Raw genomic sequence first — 21,421 nt, forward strand, 5'->3', positions numbered from 1 at the left:
TATCTTACTTCTTATTTTCATCCACCCACTTACCTTCCCTGCCATATCCTGACCTCACCTGGATTTGGCTTAAGCTTAAGCTGTCAACCTTTCTGAGGGACAGTTGAAGGTTATTCTGACAGCAGAGGTGTGAGACAGCACCTGGGACTCCAGCGGCTGAGGGGGCCCAGGAGAGGCCAGACCAAGGCGATCATCCTACTTACTGCCCCCAGAAAGCCTGGGAAGGTCAAGTCAAGGAGAGTAGTGCTGAGCTAGGGCCTGCCCAGGTGGGTGGCTTCAGGTTAGCATCAGCTCTGAGCACCTCACACCCATTATTTCAGAATCCATCCAGTCTTCACTTTGAGTGGAAACCTCCTGTCTTAAATGTTTTCATCAGTAGACATTTTATGGACCCTTTGACAAAAGAAGATGTCCCTGGGGATTGAGAAGAATGAGTAGTGGTCAGGTGTCCCTCCTCTTCTGCCTGAGAGTTTTGACTGGAAACACCTCTGTTCTTCAGAGTTAGTGGTAGAAAAAGCATAAGCAATATCAAAACACTAATTAGTTAATCAGCAAAATCAACAATGAGCATGCACCATGAACTGAGGCAAATGATAAACTCAATCCTCAGGACCCAGGGAGTGAAACAAAGTGTTGAAGTGAGCAGTAGTTGAGCCATTGTGCAGCAAGGAAAACAAATAACAGTCTTACATGGAGTTCGGCTTTCTGTCTTTTCATGACTTAATTTGGACAAAACCTGTATTACCCCTAAATTTCCTTCACCAGGGAAGTCAAACGGGACCTATATGAAATCACATAATTGGTCAGGAAGAAATCCTAGGAAGATTTTGATAGAGAATCCAGGTTCTTTCCACGTTACTTATAGAAGTTACAAAGGAGCATTCATAATTCTTTCCCTCATTAACTTGATGCGTTGTGCTCTTCCTTTGAGACTAGGAACATCATCTGAACCTTTCAGATTTTGCCTTGTATTTGGGCACTTGTGTTTTGCCCTCCGTGTGACTTTCTCAGCTGGGCTTCCCCAGGGGTCAGTACATCGGTAGAGAATGTGAATTTGTTTAACTGAATGAAGCAGGGAAGAGTTTCCAGCCCGCCTGCATTCCCTCTGATTTGCAATTAGAGCAAAGTGGTGCTCACTAACAGGAAAGGAAGGACACCTGGTGGCAGTTGGTTATTTCGGGGAAACAGGTCACTCTGAAAGAAGATGGCAAGAGGTGAGATGCCAGAGGGAAAGCAGATAGGTACAGCAGGCCTGATGGTTTAGAGCTGGTCTGGGATATGGTCAACAGGCAGAAGGCCACACAGTCGGGGGAGTCTGTGGACTTTGGAGTTGAGGGACCTGTGTTTGAATCTGGCGCAGCTACTCAGAGTGACGCTGGCTCAGGCACCTGTCTTTTCTGATCCTTGATCTGTAGGAAGGAATACCTACCTCACAGGGTTGCCGTGAAGAGTAAACAAAATGCGACCTAGTACTTGGTAAGTTCTTGATTAATGGCTGTTATTTTTATTATTTATAGAAAAAAAGTGGCGTTTGAAGCCAAGGAAGGGGTTTCTGCTTATACTACTCAGTGGCTGATGATTCTTCTGGTTTTGGGGTATTTCCCTGGAAGGGGTCCTTCTGATCCCACTTTTAGGAAGGTCTGCACAAAGTAACCTTAGTTTTGAGCCTTTGCAGGGAAGAATCTTCCCAAGAAGCTATAGAAATTTATTAAATCCCAGCATCTTTTCACCACATAGAGGTGCTTCTCTTCTGCAGCTGACCTCAAGTGCAGATACAAGATTGCCACACAAAGGCCAAACAAGAAAAAAGGCTGTGTAGTGTCCAGATTTATGGCCCAGAGGATAAGAGTTGGAAAGGGTCAGAGGAGGGAGGGCTTCCCTGTGGGCAGACGATAGGCTGACCACTGTCCCAGGAAAGTACTCCGTCCAAAGCAAACTGGGGCAGTTGGTCACCCTGCCTTCAGAGAGAATATTAAAGCCACCATGAGGGTTTCTGGGGAATCCCTCTTTCTTTCTATAGACATGCCTACAATCTCACCAGAGTTTTCAGTTTCTCCTCAAAATTCAGATCAATGGGCACTGCCTAAAATCTGCCCTCTAGCCTTGATCCCAACCTCCTATTCCTGTCCTGGTGCCATGTTCTAGTTAATCCACTTGTCTTTTGCTACTAACTTCTTTTCCTGTGGATACTCATTTAAGGCTCTGCCATCCTGATAAAACTATCTCCCATTGCCCTCTCTAGCCACAACCTTTTCTCTTATTCTTTTCCCTGTCTGAACTCTTCAAAATGGTAGGTGATACTCCCTGTCTCTAATTGTCTAAACTCCCATCCATTCTTCAATCCCTGCTGCAATCTGGCACTGACACCATCTGTCAATTGGAATTGTCATTGCTAAGGTATTTTTATATCTATTTTCATAAACATAAATTAATTGCATATATTAATGGGATTCACTGTGATATTTCCATACATGCATACAGTGTTTTCTGATTTTATCTGTTTACTCTTTTTCCACTCTCATCTCCTCTTTCCAGTACTTAGTAATCACTTTTCTCCTTTCAAGTTGACTTTTTATTTCTTTCTTTTCTTTTTTTCCAAGTTTCCACATATGAGAGAACATGCCATACTTATCTTTCTATGACTGGCTGATTTTACTTAACACTATATCCTCTTGTTCTATCTGTTTTGTAGCAAATGACAAGCAGAGTGGCTTATGCCTATAATCCCAATTACTCAGGAGGCCAAGGTAGGAGGACCCCAAGTTTGAGGCCAGCCTCAGCAACTTAGCGAGAGCCTATTTAAAAATAAAAGATATAAAGGACCAGGGATGCAACTCAGAGATCAAGTATCCCTGGGTTCAATTTTAGTGCTGAAGAAAAAAGAAAAGAAAACATAGTCTTGATAAGTCCTTGAAATGTATCATTAATTAGCTTATTTATTTGACATCTTTTTTTTTTTCTTTTTTTTGAGGTAGGAACTTATTGCTATAAAATTCTTTGTTAAGGTCTGTAAACAAGTCAAAATAACACCTGGTATTTTGCCAGGGGAATGTTAGAGTTCGTAAACAAGTCTGGATGGTGCCTGGCAAAATGCCAGAGGGAGTGGTTTGAGAAGTAACAAAAGTGAGCCATTAAGTGTGGAGATTCCTTATTGGTTGACTGATGTATCTAGTTTATGCTAATTAAGATAAGCTGTGCAAAATGTATAAATAGCTCTGTTGTCCTACAATAAACGGCTCCCATTCCTGCTGTATCAACGTACACAAGTTATTCGTCACCCCCTGGTTATTCTGCTGCAGCCGGACTGCGGCAATTCTTCCCTTTTAGTACTGCTTGTGTTGCATCCCCACAGGTTTTGGTGTGTTGTGTTTCAATCATTTTTAAATCCCTCCCCCGCTTTTTTTGTGGTTTTGGGGATTGAACCCTGAGCCTTATGAATGCAAGGCAGGTACTCTACCAACTGAGCTATATCCCCAGCCTTAAGTTTCCCTTCTTACTTCCCCAATGATCTACTATTTGTTCCAAAGTGTTGTTCAGCCTCCATGTATATATGTAATTTCTTATTATTGACTTTTAGTTCATTCTATTTGCAACAGAAAAAAAGTTATAGATTGATCTAATTTCTTTTGGAATTTTTAAAGACTTGTTTTGTGGTCTAATATATGATCTGTTCTAGACAAAGTTCCATGTGCTAATGAAAGTAATATGTATTCTGCAGCTATTGGATGGAATGGTCTGTAAATGTTTGTGAAGTCTATTTCATTTAAAATGTAGTTTAACTCTGATGCTTCTTTGTTGATATATTTTTTGGTAATACATCCAATGGTGATAGTGTGGCAATAAAAGCCCCCACATTATTGTATTGGAGCCTATTTTTCCCTTTAGTTCTGAAAGTTTGTTTTATAAAATCAAGTGCTTCAACATTAGGTGCATATTAATTGGCAACTGTTATATCTTCTTGATAAATCAATCCCTTGATCATCATATAGTGATGTTCTTTGCCTCTTACTATTTTTGTTTTACTGTTTTGTTTTTGACAAATATAAATACAGCTATGTATGCCTGCTTTAGTATTGTTTGCTTGGAAAATCATTTTCTATACTTCTAGTCTTTATGTGTCTTTACTAGGGAGATGATTTAATTATAGGCAACATGTTGTTGGGTCTTATTTTAGTTCTTTAGCCAGGGAGTATGTTTTAATTGGAGAACCAAGTTCATCTATATTCAGAATTATTGAAAGGTATGGATTTATGCCTGTTGACTATTGATTTTCTTTTAGTTGTTTTGAATATTCTTTGCTTGTTTCTTCTTCTTTTATTCATCTTTGTAGTTTGATGGTTTATGTATTAATAACATTTGTTTTCCAATTATCATTTGCATATCTACTCTTCTATGGAGATTTGTATTTTCACCTACCATCATGATGGAATTTATCTTTCTTTCACTTTTGGATCTAGGACTCCTTTAAGCATCTTTTGGAAGGCTAGTATGGTGGTCATGAATTCCCTCAGATTTTGCTTATCTTGAAAGATCTTTATTTTCCCCTTCATTTCTGATAACCTTGCTGGGTAGAGTAATCTTAGTTGGCAGTTATTTTCTTTCAGTACTTGAAATAATTCCATGTGTTACTGGCCTATAGAATTTCTGCTGAGAAATCTATTAGTTTAATGGAGTTGCTCTTAAATGTGACTGTATGTTTTTCTCTTGCAAATTTTAAAATCCTTTCTCTGTTCTATACTTTTGATACTTTGACTGTAATATATTGTGGTGAAGATGTTTCTGATCATATCTATTTGGGATTCTAAAGTTCTCCGTACTTACATATCCTTGTCTTTCCCAAGATTAGGAAGTTTTCTGCTATTTCATTGAATATGTTAACCTTTACTTCCTCCCCTTTGGTTATCCAGTGATGAGAAATTTTGATCATTTAGTTGTGTGCCAAAGTTCTTGAATGTTCTCCTCATTCTTTCTTTGTTTCTGTGTGAGTATGATACTTTAAGATACCATGTTCAATCTCTAATATTTTTCTTCTGTTTGATCTAATCTATAGTTGAGGCTTTCAACTTAATTATTTGACTTATTTGAGATCTTCAATTCAAAGATTTTTGTTTCCAATTCAGAATTCTTTCTTCATTTCCAGTTATAGTAATTCATTTTTCAGCAAATATTCATGCACACACTACCTCCAAGTAAAAAGTTTGGGAGTAGTTAATTATATTAGCATTATTGTAGCAAAAACTGACTATAACAACAGGCCTATAATCTCAATACATACATTTTGTTGTCATTATTAAAACCTTTTTCCATAACATTTCTCCTCCTGTATTACTTATTTTGGCTAAGAATATGTGCATTAATATTTGACTAAAATTCCAGAGGGATTAGATTTACTAAATACCAAAGAAACTCCATATTCCTTTTCTTAGCTTTATAACTACATCTTTGTTTAGGTTTTTTATCATTTCTCACCTAGATTGTTGTAATGATTTTTGCATCTTAACTTTCATTTTTTGAAATTGTGAGTCCATTCTTCATATGGACACTACACTGATCTACCTAATATACTAATAATATGCTGATCATTTTCTTGATTAAAATTCCTCATTCATCTCCAATTGCCTCTTAGATAAACTTAAAACTCATTAGTGTGGCATTAATAAAACCCTCTTTTTGTGTACCCCAGTTGATTTTTCAAGCTTTACCTAATGTTCATTTCCACTGCCCCTAACATACATTTTTTTTTTGTTTTTAGATATACATGCCAATAGAGTTATTTTGACATATTATACATACATGAAGTACAACCCATTGCAATTAGGCCCCCTTTTTGTTGTTGTACATAATGTGGAGTTACTCTGGTCATGTGTTCATATATGAACAAAGGAAAGTTAAGCATACGTTTTTAATTTTCCTGCTACACTGTTCTTGTTTTTCTTTCAATATGGCATAGCCATGGTTTGTTTGAGTGACTCCTAAGAATGTACTATAATGGAAGCTTTGATCTGTAAAGGGTGGTGCTATTGGGAGGTACTGGAAGCTTTAGCAGTGAAGTGGGAGGTCCTTATGTCATTGTGGGGATATACCCTCAAAAGGGATTGTGGGATGCTATTCTCCCTTCTGCTCTCTCTGCTCTGGTTAGAGATGTGATTGTTTTGCTTCTACATACACTCCTCCCACCATGATGTGCCACCTTCCACTGCCCTCTCTAGAACTGAGCCAATGCAGGTGCTGTCTCTCTTTCTTTGAACCTTGAAAACCGTGGGTTAAATAAACCTATTCTCTTAAAAGTTAATTGCTTCAGGTTTTTCACTGTAATAACATGAAGGTGACTATTATAAATAGTATTTGGAAAATAATTCATCATTTTATTCTGCAAAATATTAATTATTAATTTTAAAAGTTGACATTATCAATATATCTTCCATATGGTTTTCCTTCATTCATAACTTTAACTTATTGAATATTGGCATTTAGAATATCTAAGATCCTATATTGTGATGTTATAAAACAACACAAGATGGAAATTCATGCCCAGGTCTTTATTCCCCCAAACACAGAATTGTCTGTTTCACCATATATATTCTAATTTGTAATTATTATTTTTCCCAAAGAGATTTTAAATTCATTGACGTTGTCCAGTAACATATTGACAAAGTCATTAAATCCTGGAAGTGTGCCAGCAATATTCTGGTCACTGGTTAGCTGGTTACCAAAAAGCAAATCTGATTCTTATGTACCATAGCAGTAGCTATAAGGTACTCATGGTGGTTTAAGCAGCCATAGATATCCTAGAAATAGTTTATGACATATTGTTCATACTTTTTCATGTGAAAAATTATTTGGTAAAATATTATTTCCTCTCTTTACCATCTATAATGTCTCTATTTATACTCTAAGATAATTCTGATTTACAACTTTTGACATCACTTCTATTTTCCTGATGGAGCTGGCTGCCCACTCTACTCGCTTCTCATAACACTGTAGTAATATCTACCATTTTGCAGCATTTGCTTTTGTTCATGTCTATGTCACAAGTTGTGTCTCAGCTACATGGATTTTAAGTCATTTGCCGCAGTCTGGCTGGGCAAAATAACCTGGAGGTGACAAGCAACTTGAAGGTTGAAGCGGGAACTGCCTTATTGTAGGGAAAACTCAGCAGAAACTGAGCAGGAACTCAAGGTAGCTGGAGCCGCTTTATTGCAGGACAGCAGAGGTATATATACCTAACTGATTACACACAGTTTGACTCAATTAACCTCATCTAGATACAGCAATCAGCCAATAAGGAATCCTCACCATCTTAATGGCTTGCTGGCGTTGCTTCACAAACCACTTCTCCTGGCAAACTGCCAGGCGCCATCTTGACTTGATTTGTAGTCCCCAACAATCATTGTTTTTGAATTCCTAGTTCCTAGCACAGTGTCTGCTGTGACAAAGATCCTGAATAAATACTTGGAGCAATGATGCGTCTTTCCTTCCTTTCCACACACACTCCCTGTCATTTTTGAAGTTTTTTTCTCTGCTTCATAAATTTTTTTCACAGATTGCCCTGGCTGGGAAAGAAATTGTTGTCACTATTGCTGTAGTGGCAAATATCACTGATTTCCACTCCTATTGCAGATTCCTCCATGTGAAAATGTCCTCCACGTGATGTGCCATGAGTCTCAGAGAGGCAAGGATAATTCAGAGCAGTATCCTCCACATTAAGCCCTCAACTCCAAACAGGAAAAAGAATGTTCTACAACTTCCACAATCTAAAATTCAAGTCAACATATGGGAAATAAAGCCTCCTCATATTAGATTGAAACTGTAATCTTAAAGATTTCCAGAAAAACCATCAAGGACCATTAAAGGAAGGAAAAAAAAAAAACAGTGCTTAAACTATTATCGCCTGTTTATTATAACTACACTTCCATGTCTGAATTTACATAAAGCAAAGGTAGTGAAAGCAAAGGTAGTATTTGTGGGAAGTGGAAAATATTGGAGAACTTCTTACTTCAATCCAAAACCATGTGACTTCATACAAGTACAAAGGAGTATTTGATTCTAAAAAATCTTAAAGCAAATAAGGGGAAATATATGGTCTTTGTATTCATTTCTTAATTAGGATACTTATTACATAAGCAAAAAAGTATGTGTATATCACATATATATTATGTTTATAATGTTGTACCTTTATTTCTATGGAATGATAAAGTTCAGATTCAGCAATAAATGACATAAGAGAGACGTACGATCCTGGTTGTTGTTTCTGATGGAGTTTTATATGCCAGGTGTTTGGCCACTTTCTGGCATAACTTTTCTTAGGTGTGAAAACTGTTTGGATTTAGATTTGACTAGAAAACAGATATCAGTTGCCAGGAGTTTATAATCTAATAAAATAGAATAAATTCATGAAATAAGCAGATATAAATGAAAATTGCCCCAAAAGGGACATCCCCTTGCTTTAATGTATCTTTCTGGTGATTAATAATTTAAAGAAGATAGGGACAAAATTAGACTTATAATTTAAAAGGGTGGAAGGAAATTTAGAGATGCAAATTAGGTCAAATATAATTCCATTAGAATATGAATGTTTTAGTCAGCTTTTGTGTCACTGCAACCAAAATTCCTGACAAGAACAACTTAGAGGAAGAAAAGTTTATTTGGGGCTCCTGATTTCAGAGATCTTAGTCCACAGATGGCCAATTCTATTGCTCTGGGCCCAACATGAGAGAACATACCATAGGATAGGGTCCAGCAGAGGACCTGCTCTGCTCATGGCAGGGTCAGGAAACAGAGAGAAAGAGTGGAAGTAAGGAAGGGGTTTTAGGAAGAACAACCCTTCTAGGACACACCCCTTGTGACCCTCCACCTCCAGTCACACCCCATCTGCCTCCAGTTACTGCTCAGTCAGCCTATTTCAACTAAGATGGATTGATTAGGTCACAGCTATCACAATGTGATCATTTTACCTCTGAATACTTCTGCATTAAGGGAAGATCTTGAGGGATACCTCATATCCAAACCATCGCATTCTGCCCCTGGCATTCAGCTCATCTCTGAGAATTTCGGCATTGCCCCAAAGTCCAAGTCTTATCTGAAATTCAAGGCCAACTCTTTGCTGTGAGTACTTGTAAAAATCAAAAGCAAGTTATAAATATCCTATATAACATAGCACAGAGTAGACATTCCCATTCCAAAAGGGAGGCATGGGAACATAGGAAAGAAAGATAGGGTCAAAGCAAGACTGTGACCCTGTGTACAGAATCTAGAATACATGGTGTCAAGATGTGTTCTCCCAAGGACTTAGGCAGCCTTGCACCTTTGACCTAGATGCCTGTGTCCCACATGGACTCTCTAGCCTGGCTTTTTCTGTGGCCAGTAGATTTTCTTGTCAAATAGTCAGCATTTGCTGAAATCCCTTAATTCCTGGGGTCTCCATTCCAGCTTCATCTTCACTGTCAGAATACACGGTCACTCTACAGAACATCCTGTATTGCCCTCTAAGGGGCAGCTTACAAGGCCTCCAACCCTGCTACACTTTTGCCTGGTCTCCCAGGCCCTCCTTTGAAACCTCAGTGGAAGCTTCTATGACCCCTTAACTCCAGCATCTTGAAATCCTGCAGGACCAGCACCATGTGGATGATGTCAAGGTCTGCCTCCAGCTTGTGCAAGAGCTTGTCCCCATGGAATCACAGCTACAGAGGCCTCCTGCATGGCTTGGCATAGTAAAATATTTCAGTAGTTCTAGCTGGAATTACAAGACAGGTAAGTAAAGCTCAAGGAATGAGACACATTTTAATTTTAACTGAACTCATCTGTTTCCTCTCATAAGAGGGAGTTGGAGGCACAGAGTTATAAATTGTGTTACCACTAGATGTCAGTATTGTTATAAATTGAGCCTCAACTAAGTATTGCTATGAACTTGGCCTTACTGTATTTGACTTTCAGGAGTGCAAAATCTTGTACTAGACAGTCTCCTTCTTTGGAACTTGTAATATCTTTCTGTATGCCTATGGGAGGACTGAGAGTCACTCTGTCCTCATTAAGAAGAAAGCCCTATTGAACTTCTGCTTGGTACTATTGTGTTCGACATTCTGTGCCACATCGATTCAGCTTTCGAATATATACATTTATGGTATTTTATTTAATCAGTTTCTGGACTATATGCATTCTATTTCAGTTTAATTTTTTTCCTTAAGCCATCCCCAAAACCCTTACTTTGTTTTTTACAACTTACTAAAAAGAAAAGTTACTCTATGCCAGGCTTGGCAAATTATTTAGCTCGGTTCAGTATTTTAACTATGTCCCTGAAATAGGTTCACCTCCAGAAAAAAGAACATGTAACTCTATGTGCATTTAGGATTGTCAAATTTCAAACATATTTTCTTGATTTCATACTGTTTAAGATATAATTTCTGGTCTATTCACACAAGGGTAAATGAAGTTCTCTCTGTCATAAAATCAATTGCCTAGACAGTATTTGAATTTTAGATTATCTTTCAATTTTCATATATAGGTTTTAAATGCTAACAAATCCTTGAAAATGAATTTCTCCATTGAAATAGTTAATATTGGGAAAAAAATCAAATTCCAACTGTAATAAGAAATAATATTTATTAGTAATAGTGCATTCTTTTCCTTTTGCATATCTAGCACCAATCTGATTTACCAAACCTTATGATAACTTATGAAAGGAACTTTTCTGGATTAAAATTTAAGCCATGACTCTGAAATACAAGTAAGTTGTTATGAAATTAGTTTATTTTTTTTTGCAATATCCCTATCCGTATTATATATAAATAGTAATACTTGCAACGATATGTAACTAAAAAGATGTTTTTAAAAATTCATTACCTCAAATTAAGTGATAAATTAAAAATGTCCTTTTAAAATGGGCTGGAAATGAGGCTCAATGATAAATAAAGTGCTTGCCTAACATGCGTGAGGCTCTGGATTTGATCCCCTGCATTGCAAAAAAGGAAAAAAACCCTTAAATTAACAAATGTACTTTAAAGTATAACAACAATCCATTTGTTTTTCTACTTACAAGTTAAGAACATGATACTTAAAAGGACAAACTCTGGGGGTCCGGTTTGTGGCTCAGTGGTAGAGTGCTTGCCTAGCATATGTGAGGCACTGGGTTCGATCCCTGGCACCACATTAAAATAAACAAATAAAATAAAGACATTCTGTGTGTCTACAACTACAAAAATATTTTTAAAAAATAAAAAGGTCAAACTCTGGAGCTAAGCTGTGCAGCCTTGAATCTTGTATTTATTGCTCCAAATTACCTAAGTGTTCCATCTCTTGGTTTCCCTATTCTAAATGGAGATGATAATAACCAAATCTACATCATAAAATTATTGTAAGCCACAAATCTGCTAATACCATATGTAAAGCACTTAGTTATTAATATATTATAAAGCACATATTAAATATAGACATATATATATGTACATGCTATTATTATTATTATGGTTTCATTTGAATAGTATTTATCTGGTTAATTTGTATTTTACAGCATTTATTTTAGATAAGGGTGTAGAATATATGCATGCTATGTTTATGTATTATATCTCAATTGCAACGAACAGTAAGGTGTTGCATTAATCTGTTTTCTGTTGCTGTAGCTAAGTACTTAAGACTGGATGCTTTATGATGAAAAGAGGTCTATTGAACTCATAATTTTGGAGGTTGAAAATCTAAGATCAGGTGGCCCTGTCAGTTTGACTTCTGGTAAAGGAACTCTTGGTTGCATCACAACATGGTAGATAGCATAATCGTGGGAGCCCATGTGGAAGAAAGATCACATAACAAGACAGGAAGTCATACAGTTTCAGGGGATAGGCTTGCTCTTGTGAGAATAACTGGTGCCCTGAGAGAACTACATTAATTCCTTCTGTAGGTGCATCCCAATGACCTGCTTACCTCTTATTAGGTCTCACCTCTTAAGGGTTCCACTGATTCAACACCACCACCCTGGGGACAAAACTTACATGAATCTTTGAAAGACACCCTCAAATCATATCCAAACCATAGCAGATGTTAAGAGTGGTTATCTCTGGATGGTGGGATATGGTTGAATTTTATTTTCTTCTTTTCAAAAGGAAAAGCAAACAATTTTATAAGCATACAATTATAATTTATAAATAATAGCATGGATTATTTTTATGTCTTTCTAGATGAGTAATTAAAATACAGCATATCAACTTTCCTTGTATGTACTCTGTGTAACTCACTATTATAAACAATAAATTTGCTAATAACAGAAATTGCCAAGGATACTTTATTAGCCCAGTCCTTGACCTCAGGAATCAGCTGAGTAAAACATAAGGTAGAATATGGAATAGTTATTAAAATCACAAAATCCTACTGAGCAGGAAACACCTTAGAAAGAGACTTCCAGAAAAATAAAGGGTGACAGTGTTGGGATTAGAAGTAGAACTTGAATGACAATACTAATTCCAGGAGAACTGGCATAAACGATAAGCAAAGTTTCATTTATATTTGCATATGTAAATTGTCCATCATTTTACCATGCCTGGGTTCTGATTTCCAAAATTGATACATACATGAGCGATGTCGGAACAATGATTGTCTTCAAATGTCTAGCTACATGGATGTGCATTATCAAAAGATAATAGGCAAACAACAGTACAGAGGTTTCATGAATGCACTTGAGATTCAAAATTAATTTTAACAAAAGTCCCTTGGCCCATTAAATCTGCTTTGTACCTGAAGGGTTTGACTCTTTCTTTGTGGCTGTTGGAAAATGTCTCCAACATTGTCATCCACAATGTTTTATAGAAGAGGTTTTTTTTTTTTTTTTACCTTTATGAAACTGGGGATTGAACCTAGAGGTGCTCAACTGCTGAGCTACATCCCAGCCCTTTACATTTTATATTTTGAGATAGGGTTTTACCAAGTTGCCCAGGCTGATCCTGAAATTGGGATCTTCCTGCCTCAGCTTCCAGAGTAGCTGGGATTACTGGAGTGCACCATTGCACTGGGCTAGAGAAGGCGTTTTAAATCAGTTGTTGTATATATAGTAAAAGGTATGAAGATAGGAATTTGGGGATACAGAAGAAGAAAGATATACTGAGTTTCAAAAGAAAAGTGCTCAGAGCTGGGTGTGGTGGCTCATACCTGTAATCCCAGCAATTAGGAGGCTGAGACAGGAGGATTGCAAGTTCAGGGCCATCCTCAGCAATTCAGTGAGGTCCTAAGCAACTTAGTGAGGCCCTGTCTCAAAATAAAAAATAAAAAGGGCTGATAAGTATCTCAGTGGTAAAGTACTCTGGGTTAAATCTCTACCCTCCCTCCCCCCAAAAATAGGGCTCATGAACTGTTGGAACGCAGGCAATGCCCACAAACTTTTGAAATGCAAAACAAGCAACTCAGCAGCAACACAGCTTATATGCTTGCCAAAAAAAAAAAAAAAAAAGAAAGAAAAAAACCACTGCATGAAATTGTATAACTCTACCCTGCCTCCATCTCTAGTCTAGCCCTAGCTAACTGTCCCTTTATAAATATCAACACCCCACATCAAGGGATTGTTGTTCTCTCCCTCTGGAGATGGTCTGCATTCTCCCTGGAATGTGTATCTGCCTCCTAGATAAATCTGTGTCTCTGGTGCATGTTGAAATTCTTTTTTGTCACATATGCTAAAGACCCCAATTGTTCTGAGTTGAGGTTCCCCCACTCTGAAACTCCTCTGGTAACAGTATTCCTATCTGTAAAAATATAGAATGTAGAGTTCACCTTTCTCTTGAAATGTGAACTATTGATTATCTAGAATTTGGGTTTTCTGATTACCAAGATAGGTGGCATGGTGGATTGAGGCCTGAATATTGTGAGGTATATTTTTTCCAAATGTCCTCCCCCTTCATTTGGGAGTCTGTGATCAGCTTAGTGAATTGCACTCAAATAAGAAGACCTGATAAGAAGACTCCATGGAACACTTGTTAAAAAATGCTGGGAACATACATATTTACCGTGGCTCAGAGTCCACCCTAGACAAATATGACTGGTTTGTAAGCCTTAATGTCTAGGCAAAGCAAGATATGGATTTGGCATACAGATAAGCTTTTAAAACACAGATTATTAAATAGCAATTTTAAAAAAGAAATGATAATTAGGGTTAAGGTTTGCTTTCACCAACTTCCTTTGTACCATCTTCTTTCAGAGGCACAGAAGGTGGCCTGATTGAACAGTGTTGTTTTTGGATCTGGTGGAAAAACAGTTCATGAAGATATGCAGAAGTACATGATCCTGTTTTGTGTTTTTTTTTTTTTTGTGTGTGTGTGTGGGGGTGTACCTGGGATTGAACTCAGGGTCACTCAACAACTGAGTCACACCCCCAGCCCTATTTTATATTTTATTTAGAGACAGGGTCTCACTGAATTGATTAGCACCTCACTGCTGCTGAGGCTGGCTTTGAATTCTCCATCCTCCTGCCTCAGCCTCCTGAGCCACTGGGATTACAGGCATGTGCCACTGCGCCCAGCTTCAGATACTGTTTTAAATAGAATGAACTCTGTGTTATAAAAGCTCTAATATCATAGGAACTTTAAATGAAGTATTTCCATGATGTTCAAAATATTTGAAGTGGATCTTTGATCAAAGAATTATTATTTTTCCTAGGTTTTGATGAATTCTGGAAAACTACCAGTATCAATATCACAATTCCAGTTTTCTTAGAAACCGTTGGTGCTACCCGCATACTCTCAATATTTATCACTGCAGAAAATTCCTGCCTATCTTCCAACAGCCAGAATCTACCTCTCCCTGCCTGAGGTCTTCTCTGACAGGTGATGCTGCCCAAGGCAGATCAGAAGCCTGGGATAGAAGCTCTCCCAGCAGCAGCCCTCGAGCAACAACTAAGTTATTATTTCACACAGTTCCCCAGAGTTCCCTGGGGGCTAAACTTCCGTTTCCCCAGTAGTTATTTGTACCATATTGGCTTTCTGCCTTCCTGTCTCACCTCAAAGCATTTTTACTTTGGAGAATCACCTCTGGTTTCGCTAGAATCCTTGTTTGGCACCTGCTTCTTGGAAGCTCACGTTAAGACACCAGGAGGAGACAGCACAATGCTACCCAAAGATGGAAAGCCTACCCTGACTCCCTGCCTGGCCATGTGACTACTCACAGTACCTCCCTCAGTTCTTCACCTATACAATGGTGATAACGTTTTATTCTTAGACACAGCAAGAAGCATCTGTGCATCGTGCCTTATAATTGCTCACACCTCTTTCTTCTTGTGGAAGGGTACAATAATGTAGTGGGTAAAGTTTGGACTTGGGTTTAGCCAAATGGGTTCAAATTCTTAATAAATCACCTATAATTGTGTGATCTTGGATGGTTTGCTTAAAATTTCTGAGCCTATATTCTTAGGATATTGGATAATTATAGGAGATAACATATATAAACTGCTGGCATAGTCTCTCACATCTCATAGATTAAATGCTTGATGATGATTATTAATGATAATATAATTGTGTTGCTGAACCACGAGGATACATTCTGAGAAATACATAGTTAGATGATTTCCTTGTGTGGATATCACAGAGTGTATTTGTACGAATCTACTCACTTTAGCCTACTACACACCTAGGGTACATACATAGTATATGGCCTATTGCTCCCAGGGCCATGATGAACAAAATAAGATTCAAACACAGGAGAAAATGGTTCAGAAAGAGACACAGTATACAAGAGACTCCTGCAGTGTAACAAGACATAGTGCTTAACAGTGGAGTTTCCTGACCTGGGAAATAGTAACACAGATGGAATCACTTTGTGATACTACAAAAATACTAATTTCATATTTGTGCACTGTTCTGCATATATGTAAAACTTAATTTTTTTTTGGTACTGGATATTGAAACTAGGAGTGATTTGCCACTGAGCTACATCTACCTCCCTTTTTATTTTTGAGTCAGGGTCTCATCAAGTTGCCCAAGATGGCCTTGAACTTGGAATCCTCCTGCTTCAGCCTCCCAAGTAGCTGGGATCACAGACAGGGGCCATTGTGCTTGCCAATACATTTTTTTTTTTAAATTGGAAGTTTTCTTTTAATTTCTTTAAATTTCAAAAATAAATAAAGCCTCATCACTATAAATTAACACTTTAACCTCACATTAAGTTCAGAAATTCTTCACTTTCCTCAACAAAACCATGCTCCAAAGCTCAGAGATTTATAATGGGGAAGGGGACATAGTCTCTTCTTCTCTTTCTGTGCTTTCTCTTCATCACTCTTCATTGCTTCTTGATTTGCCTTTTTATCTTCAAAGTACTGGTGAGCAGAAATGAGAGGAGAAGGGGCAAAGTCTCAGGTAAGAGAGGCTGAGGTAATTAGCCACTGACATCCTCTGTGGCGGATGTCCAGTGAGTGAGTGGCTTGTGGAGAACATTTTTGTACATTCTTCTCTGTCCTGAACTGAGGCTTCATTCTTCACAGTCTTCTGAGGAGGACAAACCTCCAGTATTTCACCTTCAGTCCCTGCTTCAGCCCACTGCTCCTACAGGTCTGACCCAAGGCCCTTGCAGGCTGCGTTCTTGGTAGGATTACCCATGACATGGCTGGAGTCCAGTTATCTCATGAATGCATGATGTTCGTGGGACACTCCATACAGCACGTCAAAGGCAAGAGCATGAATGGTCCCATATTTTCTTTCTCCTTTTCCTGATAGTCAGCCACCTCTCTTTGAATCTCCGCTTAAGAAGCAGGCAACATTCTCTTTTAAAAAAAAAATTTAATTTGTTGTTTTTAGTTATACATGACAGCAGAATGCATTTTGACACATCATCCATAAAATGGAGTATAACTTCTCAGTCTCCCTGGTTGTACATGATGTAGAGTTACAAAGGTTGAGTAATCGTATATGCACATAGGGTAATAATGTCTGATTCATTCTACTATCATTCCTACCTCCATAACCCCTCCCCTCCCTTCACTCCCCTCTGTCTAATCCAAAGTACCTCTATTCTTACCACCTCCTGCCTTATTGTGAATTAGCATCTGGATATCAGAGAAAACATTTGGCCTTTGGTTCTTTGGGATTGGCTTATTTTGCTTGGCATGATATTCTCCAATTCCATACATTTACTGGCAAATGCCATAATTTCATTCTTTTTTTTTAAGGCCGAGTAATATTTTACTGTGTATATATACCACAGTTTCTTTATCCATTCACCTGTTGAAGGGAACTAGGTTGGTTCCATTGTTTATCTATTGTGAATTGAGCTGCTATAAACATTAATGTGGCTGTGTCACTGTAGTGTGTTGGTTTTAAATCCTTTGGATATAAACTGAAGAGTGGGATAACTGGTCAATGGTGGTTCCATTCCAAGTTTTCTTTTCTTTTTTTTAAAAAAAATTTAATTGATTTTTTAAAAAAACAAATGACAGCAGAATGCATTACAATTTTTATTAAACATATACAGCACAAATTTTCATATCTCTGGTTGTATATAAATTATGTTCACACCAATACATGTACTTTGGATAATGATGTCCATCACAAGTTTTCTGAGGAATCTCCATACTGCTTTCCATAGTGGTTGCACCAATTTGCAGTCCCACCAGCATTGTATGAGTGTACTAGTGTACTTTTTTCCCCACATCCATACCAACATTTATTGTTGCTTGTATTCTTTTTTTTTGAGTTGGAAAATATGTATTTTAAACTTAAAAAAAGACATAAATTAATGGAAACACATCCCATGTTCATGGATTGGAAGATTTGATATTATTAAAATGTCACTGTTCTCCAAAATGATCTAAAAATCCAGTGCAATCCCTGTCAAAATTCCAATGATACTTTTTACACAAATAGATAAATGCATCCTAAAATTCACATGGAATTTTGAGGAACTCCAAATATCCAAGGGTGAAAAAGAAGAATGAAGTTGGAGAACTCATATTCCAAATTTTAAAACTTACTACAAAGCTTTAGTAACCGATACAGTGTTCAGCTAACATAAAGTCAGACCAGTAGAATAGACAAAAAGATCCCAGGGGTAAATCCTTAAATACATGGTCAAATGATTTTTGACAGGTGTGTTGCTTGTATTCTTTTAAAAAAAACATTTATTTTTTTAGAAGTAGTTGAACACAATACCTTTATTTTGTTTATTTTTATGTGGTGCTGAGGATCAGACCCAGGGCCTCGCACATACTAGAGGAGTGCTCTACCACTCAGCCACAACCCCAGCCCTATTGCTTGTATTCTTGATGATTGCCATTCCAAATGGAGTGAGATGAAATCTTAAGAGTAGTTTTGATTTGCATTTCTCTAATTGCTGGAGATGTTGAACACTTTTTCATATGTTTGTTGATCAATTGTATTTCATCTTTTGTGAAAGTGTCTGTTCAATTCCTTAGCTCATTTATTGATTGATTGTGTTATTATAATTTTTTTGGGGGGGTGTTGAGTTTTTTATGTTCTTTGAATACCCTGGAGATTAGTGCTCTATCTGATGTGCATGTGGCAAAAATTTGCTCCCATTCTGTAGGCTCTCTATTCACCTCACTGATTGTTTCTTTTGCTGAGAAGAAGCTTTATAGTGTGAACCTATCACATTTATTGATTCTTGATTTTACTTCTTGCACTTTAGGAATCTTGTTAAGGAAGTTAGTTCCTAAACCAATATAGTGAAGATTTAGGCCTACTTTTTCTTTTAGTAAGTGCAGGATCTCTGCTCTAGTGCCTAAGTCCTTGATCCACTTTGTTGATTTTTGTATAGGATGAGAAATAAGGTTTTAATTTAATTGTGCTACATATGGATTTCCTGTTTTCCTAACACCATTTGTTGAAGAGGCTATCTTTTCTCGAATGTATGTTTTTAGTGCTTTTGTCTAATATGAGATAACTGTATTTATCTGGGTTTGTCTCTGTGTCTTTTATTCTGTACCATTGGTCTACATATCTGTTTTGGTGCCAATGTTAGGCTTTTGTTGTTGTTACTATGGCTCTGTAGTGTAGTTTAAGGTCTGGTATTGTGATGCCTCCTGCTTCACTTTTCTTGCTAAGGATTTCTTTGGCTATTCTGGTCTTTTATTTTTCCAAATGAATTTCACGATTGCTTTTTCTATTACTATGAAGAATGTCATTGGGAGTTTAATAGGAATTGCATTAAATCTGTCCACTTTTGGTAGTATGGCCATTTTGACAATGCTAATTCTGCCTATCCAAGAGCACAGGAGATCTTTCCATCTTCTAAGGTCTTAGAAGTAGGCAACACTCTCTATGATCAAAATCTTTGGAAACATACCCACCCACTAGGAACTCTCATAACACCTTGTGCTGAGGGACACCATAAGCAGCCTCTGCATTTTCTGCAGCTCAGCAAGCATACATCTAGAGCCGATCCTGCTGCCTTCTTCTCTTACAGCTAAATATAAATCTTTATGATTGTTTATATTAAGTACTCATGAACTGGCTTTCTGGGGATCTCCATTTTTAAGGGGTCTTCCCCAAGGATAACGGTGCCTACTTAAAAAAAACAAAACAAAACAAAACAGTTTTTAAAGTTTCAATTGTTTACTTATTTAATTTGGATGAAAAAGAAGATGAGAGTAGAAGGTCCACCTTACTGTCCTTTTAGAAAGCCCTCTAGAGGCATGTCTCTATCAGCTTCTCTATGGAACACCAGTGTACCTATCTTCTAGTGTTAGCTTTGGGGCCATCTCATTTCAAGAAACAGGAAGCATTCCATTTCCACATTCTCTTGACACCTTGTATTCCTCCTAAAGTATCTCCCACCTCCCTTCACTTAGGTGAGAAGCCTCCTTGTAACACTTCTCTGCACTCTCAACCCTCTAGTACTGATGGAGAAGGAGATGTGTAACTGTGAGTCAGGATGTATTTAGGAGTTCTGGATGTTTAGCATCTTTTAATTGACTTTTACACATCAAACTCAACAGTATACAACCACTTGCACAGCCATAATAACTTCACTCAGTTCTCTGTGGACCATGCAGTGAATAGTTAGGTATCATCAACATCCTCATGATAATTTTATAAACTAGGAAACTGAAGTCCTTGTTAGAAAATTAATGTTAACAGCATCTACTCAAGATGGTATTCCAAAACACTCATAATGTACTGTAATACTCAGTTCATGCACATACTTTCTGATAAGTAACCAAGAATAAATATGACAGGCTAACAGTGTAATTCATATTCCGTGTGTCATGGTTGTAATCCTGCTCAACTATTCCTTTTTGTTAGCATGCCTTTATGAGTTTGGCTTTAGGGGTCTCTATAATGACATATGAGGATTGAGTGCGGGACATCTAGCATTTGCAGGGAAGATTCATTCCAGTCCCAGGAGTGAACTTTTGGTAAGACTCCCCCTTCACTGAAGCTGATTCAGCAAATTCTGTTCTCAAATTTCTCTTGTTCAGTTGGATGGTTGATGGGGCAAAACAACAGAGGGTGTCCTGAAATCTCCCCTGAAGGATCATCTGTGCATTTCCTAATGAGAACATTGAGGAATTATGACACTATTCTGGATTCCAGGGAAATCTGCACTCTCCCAGAAGCCCAAGAAAGTTCTAAAACAACAGATGTTTTCAGACTAGAGTTGCGAAATTTGAAATTCTCTTGTTACAACATGGATGAGAATACTGTCATCTGGGTTTTGATTTAGCTTGTGAAATTTAGATCTTGAAACTATCAAATGGAAATGCTGACAAAAGTTGTTTTCAGTTAAGACCGAAAGTTAGAGATACTCTAGTTTCAGATTCAGTGAAGAAGAGGCAGATAAACAACAAGAAAAAAATGCTTACTAGTTTTGACCACTAAGCTTCTCTAAGGCAGAAGCTTATGTTCTGTTTGCATCCATCAAAGAAACAAGAATTCTCTGCATGTAACATTTATTCTCTTAAAGGATGACTATTAAACTGTGTGCGTGTGGGGGGTAATGATTGGTTATAGGTAAAAAATATTTTAAAATTTAATTAATGTATTTTTATTGATGCTTAATAATTAAATGGAATAATGAGTTTTATTGTGTGGCATGTTCAAAACTGTTTTGCTTAAAAAATATAGAGCAGTGTGACAACCATATTAAAAGTACTTCAAATACAATTGGGTATTTTCCCAGTGGAATATTATCCAAAGACAACAAATGGAAAGGTTCATTTGTGATACAGAAAAGTTTCTGTAAGGTTTAGGTAGTTCATGGACAAATATTTTATTTCAGGAATGTAGAGTTGTTTGTAATTGGGTTTATTTATTAAAAAAAATCAAGAGTTATATATATGAGCTTTGTGTTTATGTATACAAAGTGGCAGAGACTGAAACAATTCTTTTTAATATACCTTTACTTGGTATGCTTATGGCATGAAGTCAACATCTGAATATTTATTTTTCATTTTTTTTCCTAATACAATTTTAGAAGCTTGTTTGAGACACTCCAATATATTAAA

The 21,421-nt window shown here is 37.2% G+C and overlaps 1 protein-coding gene across 1 annotated transcript in view; it reads left to right on the forward strand.

The window, feature by feature from the left end:
* Window positions 1–6,319: 6,319 nt before the first annotated feature.
* Window positions 6,320–21,421, forward strand: part of C3H7orf78 (chromosome 3 C7orf78 homolog) — a 37,900-nt gene continuing 22,798 nt past the window's right edge. Inside the window, 4 exon segments of the mRNA XM_077796434.1 lie at window positions 6,320–6,325; window positions 7,621–7,725; window positions 7,727–8,026; window positions 9,609–9,750. Coding sequence (XP_077652560.1) covers window positions 6,320–6,325; window positions 7,621–7,725; window positions 7,727–8,026; window positions 9,609–9,750 — 553 coding nt within the window.

The sequence above is a fragment of the Urocitellus parryii genome, chromosome 3, assembly GCF_045843805.1.
Source record: "Urocitellus parryii isolate mUroPar1 chromosome 3, mUroPar1.hap1, whole genome shotgun sequence".
Classification (NCBI taxonomy): Eukaryota; Metazoa; Chordata; class Mammalia; order Rodentia; family Sciuridae; genus Urocitellus; species Urocitellus parryii.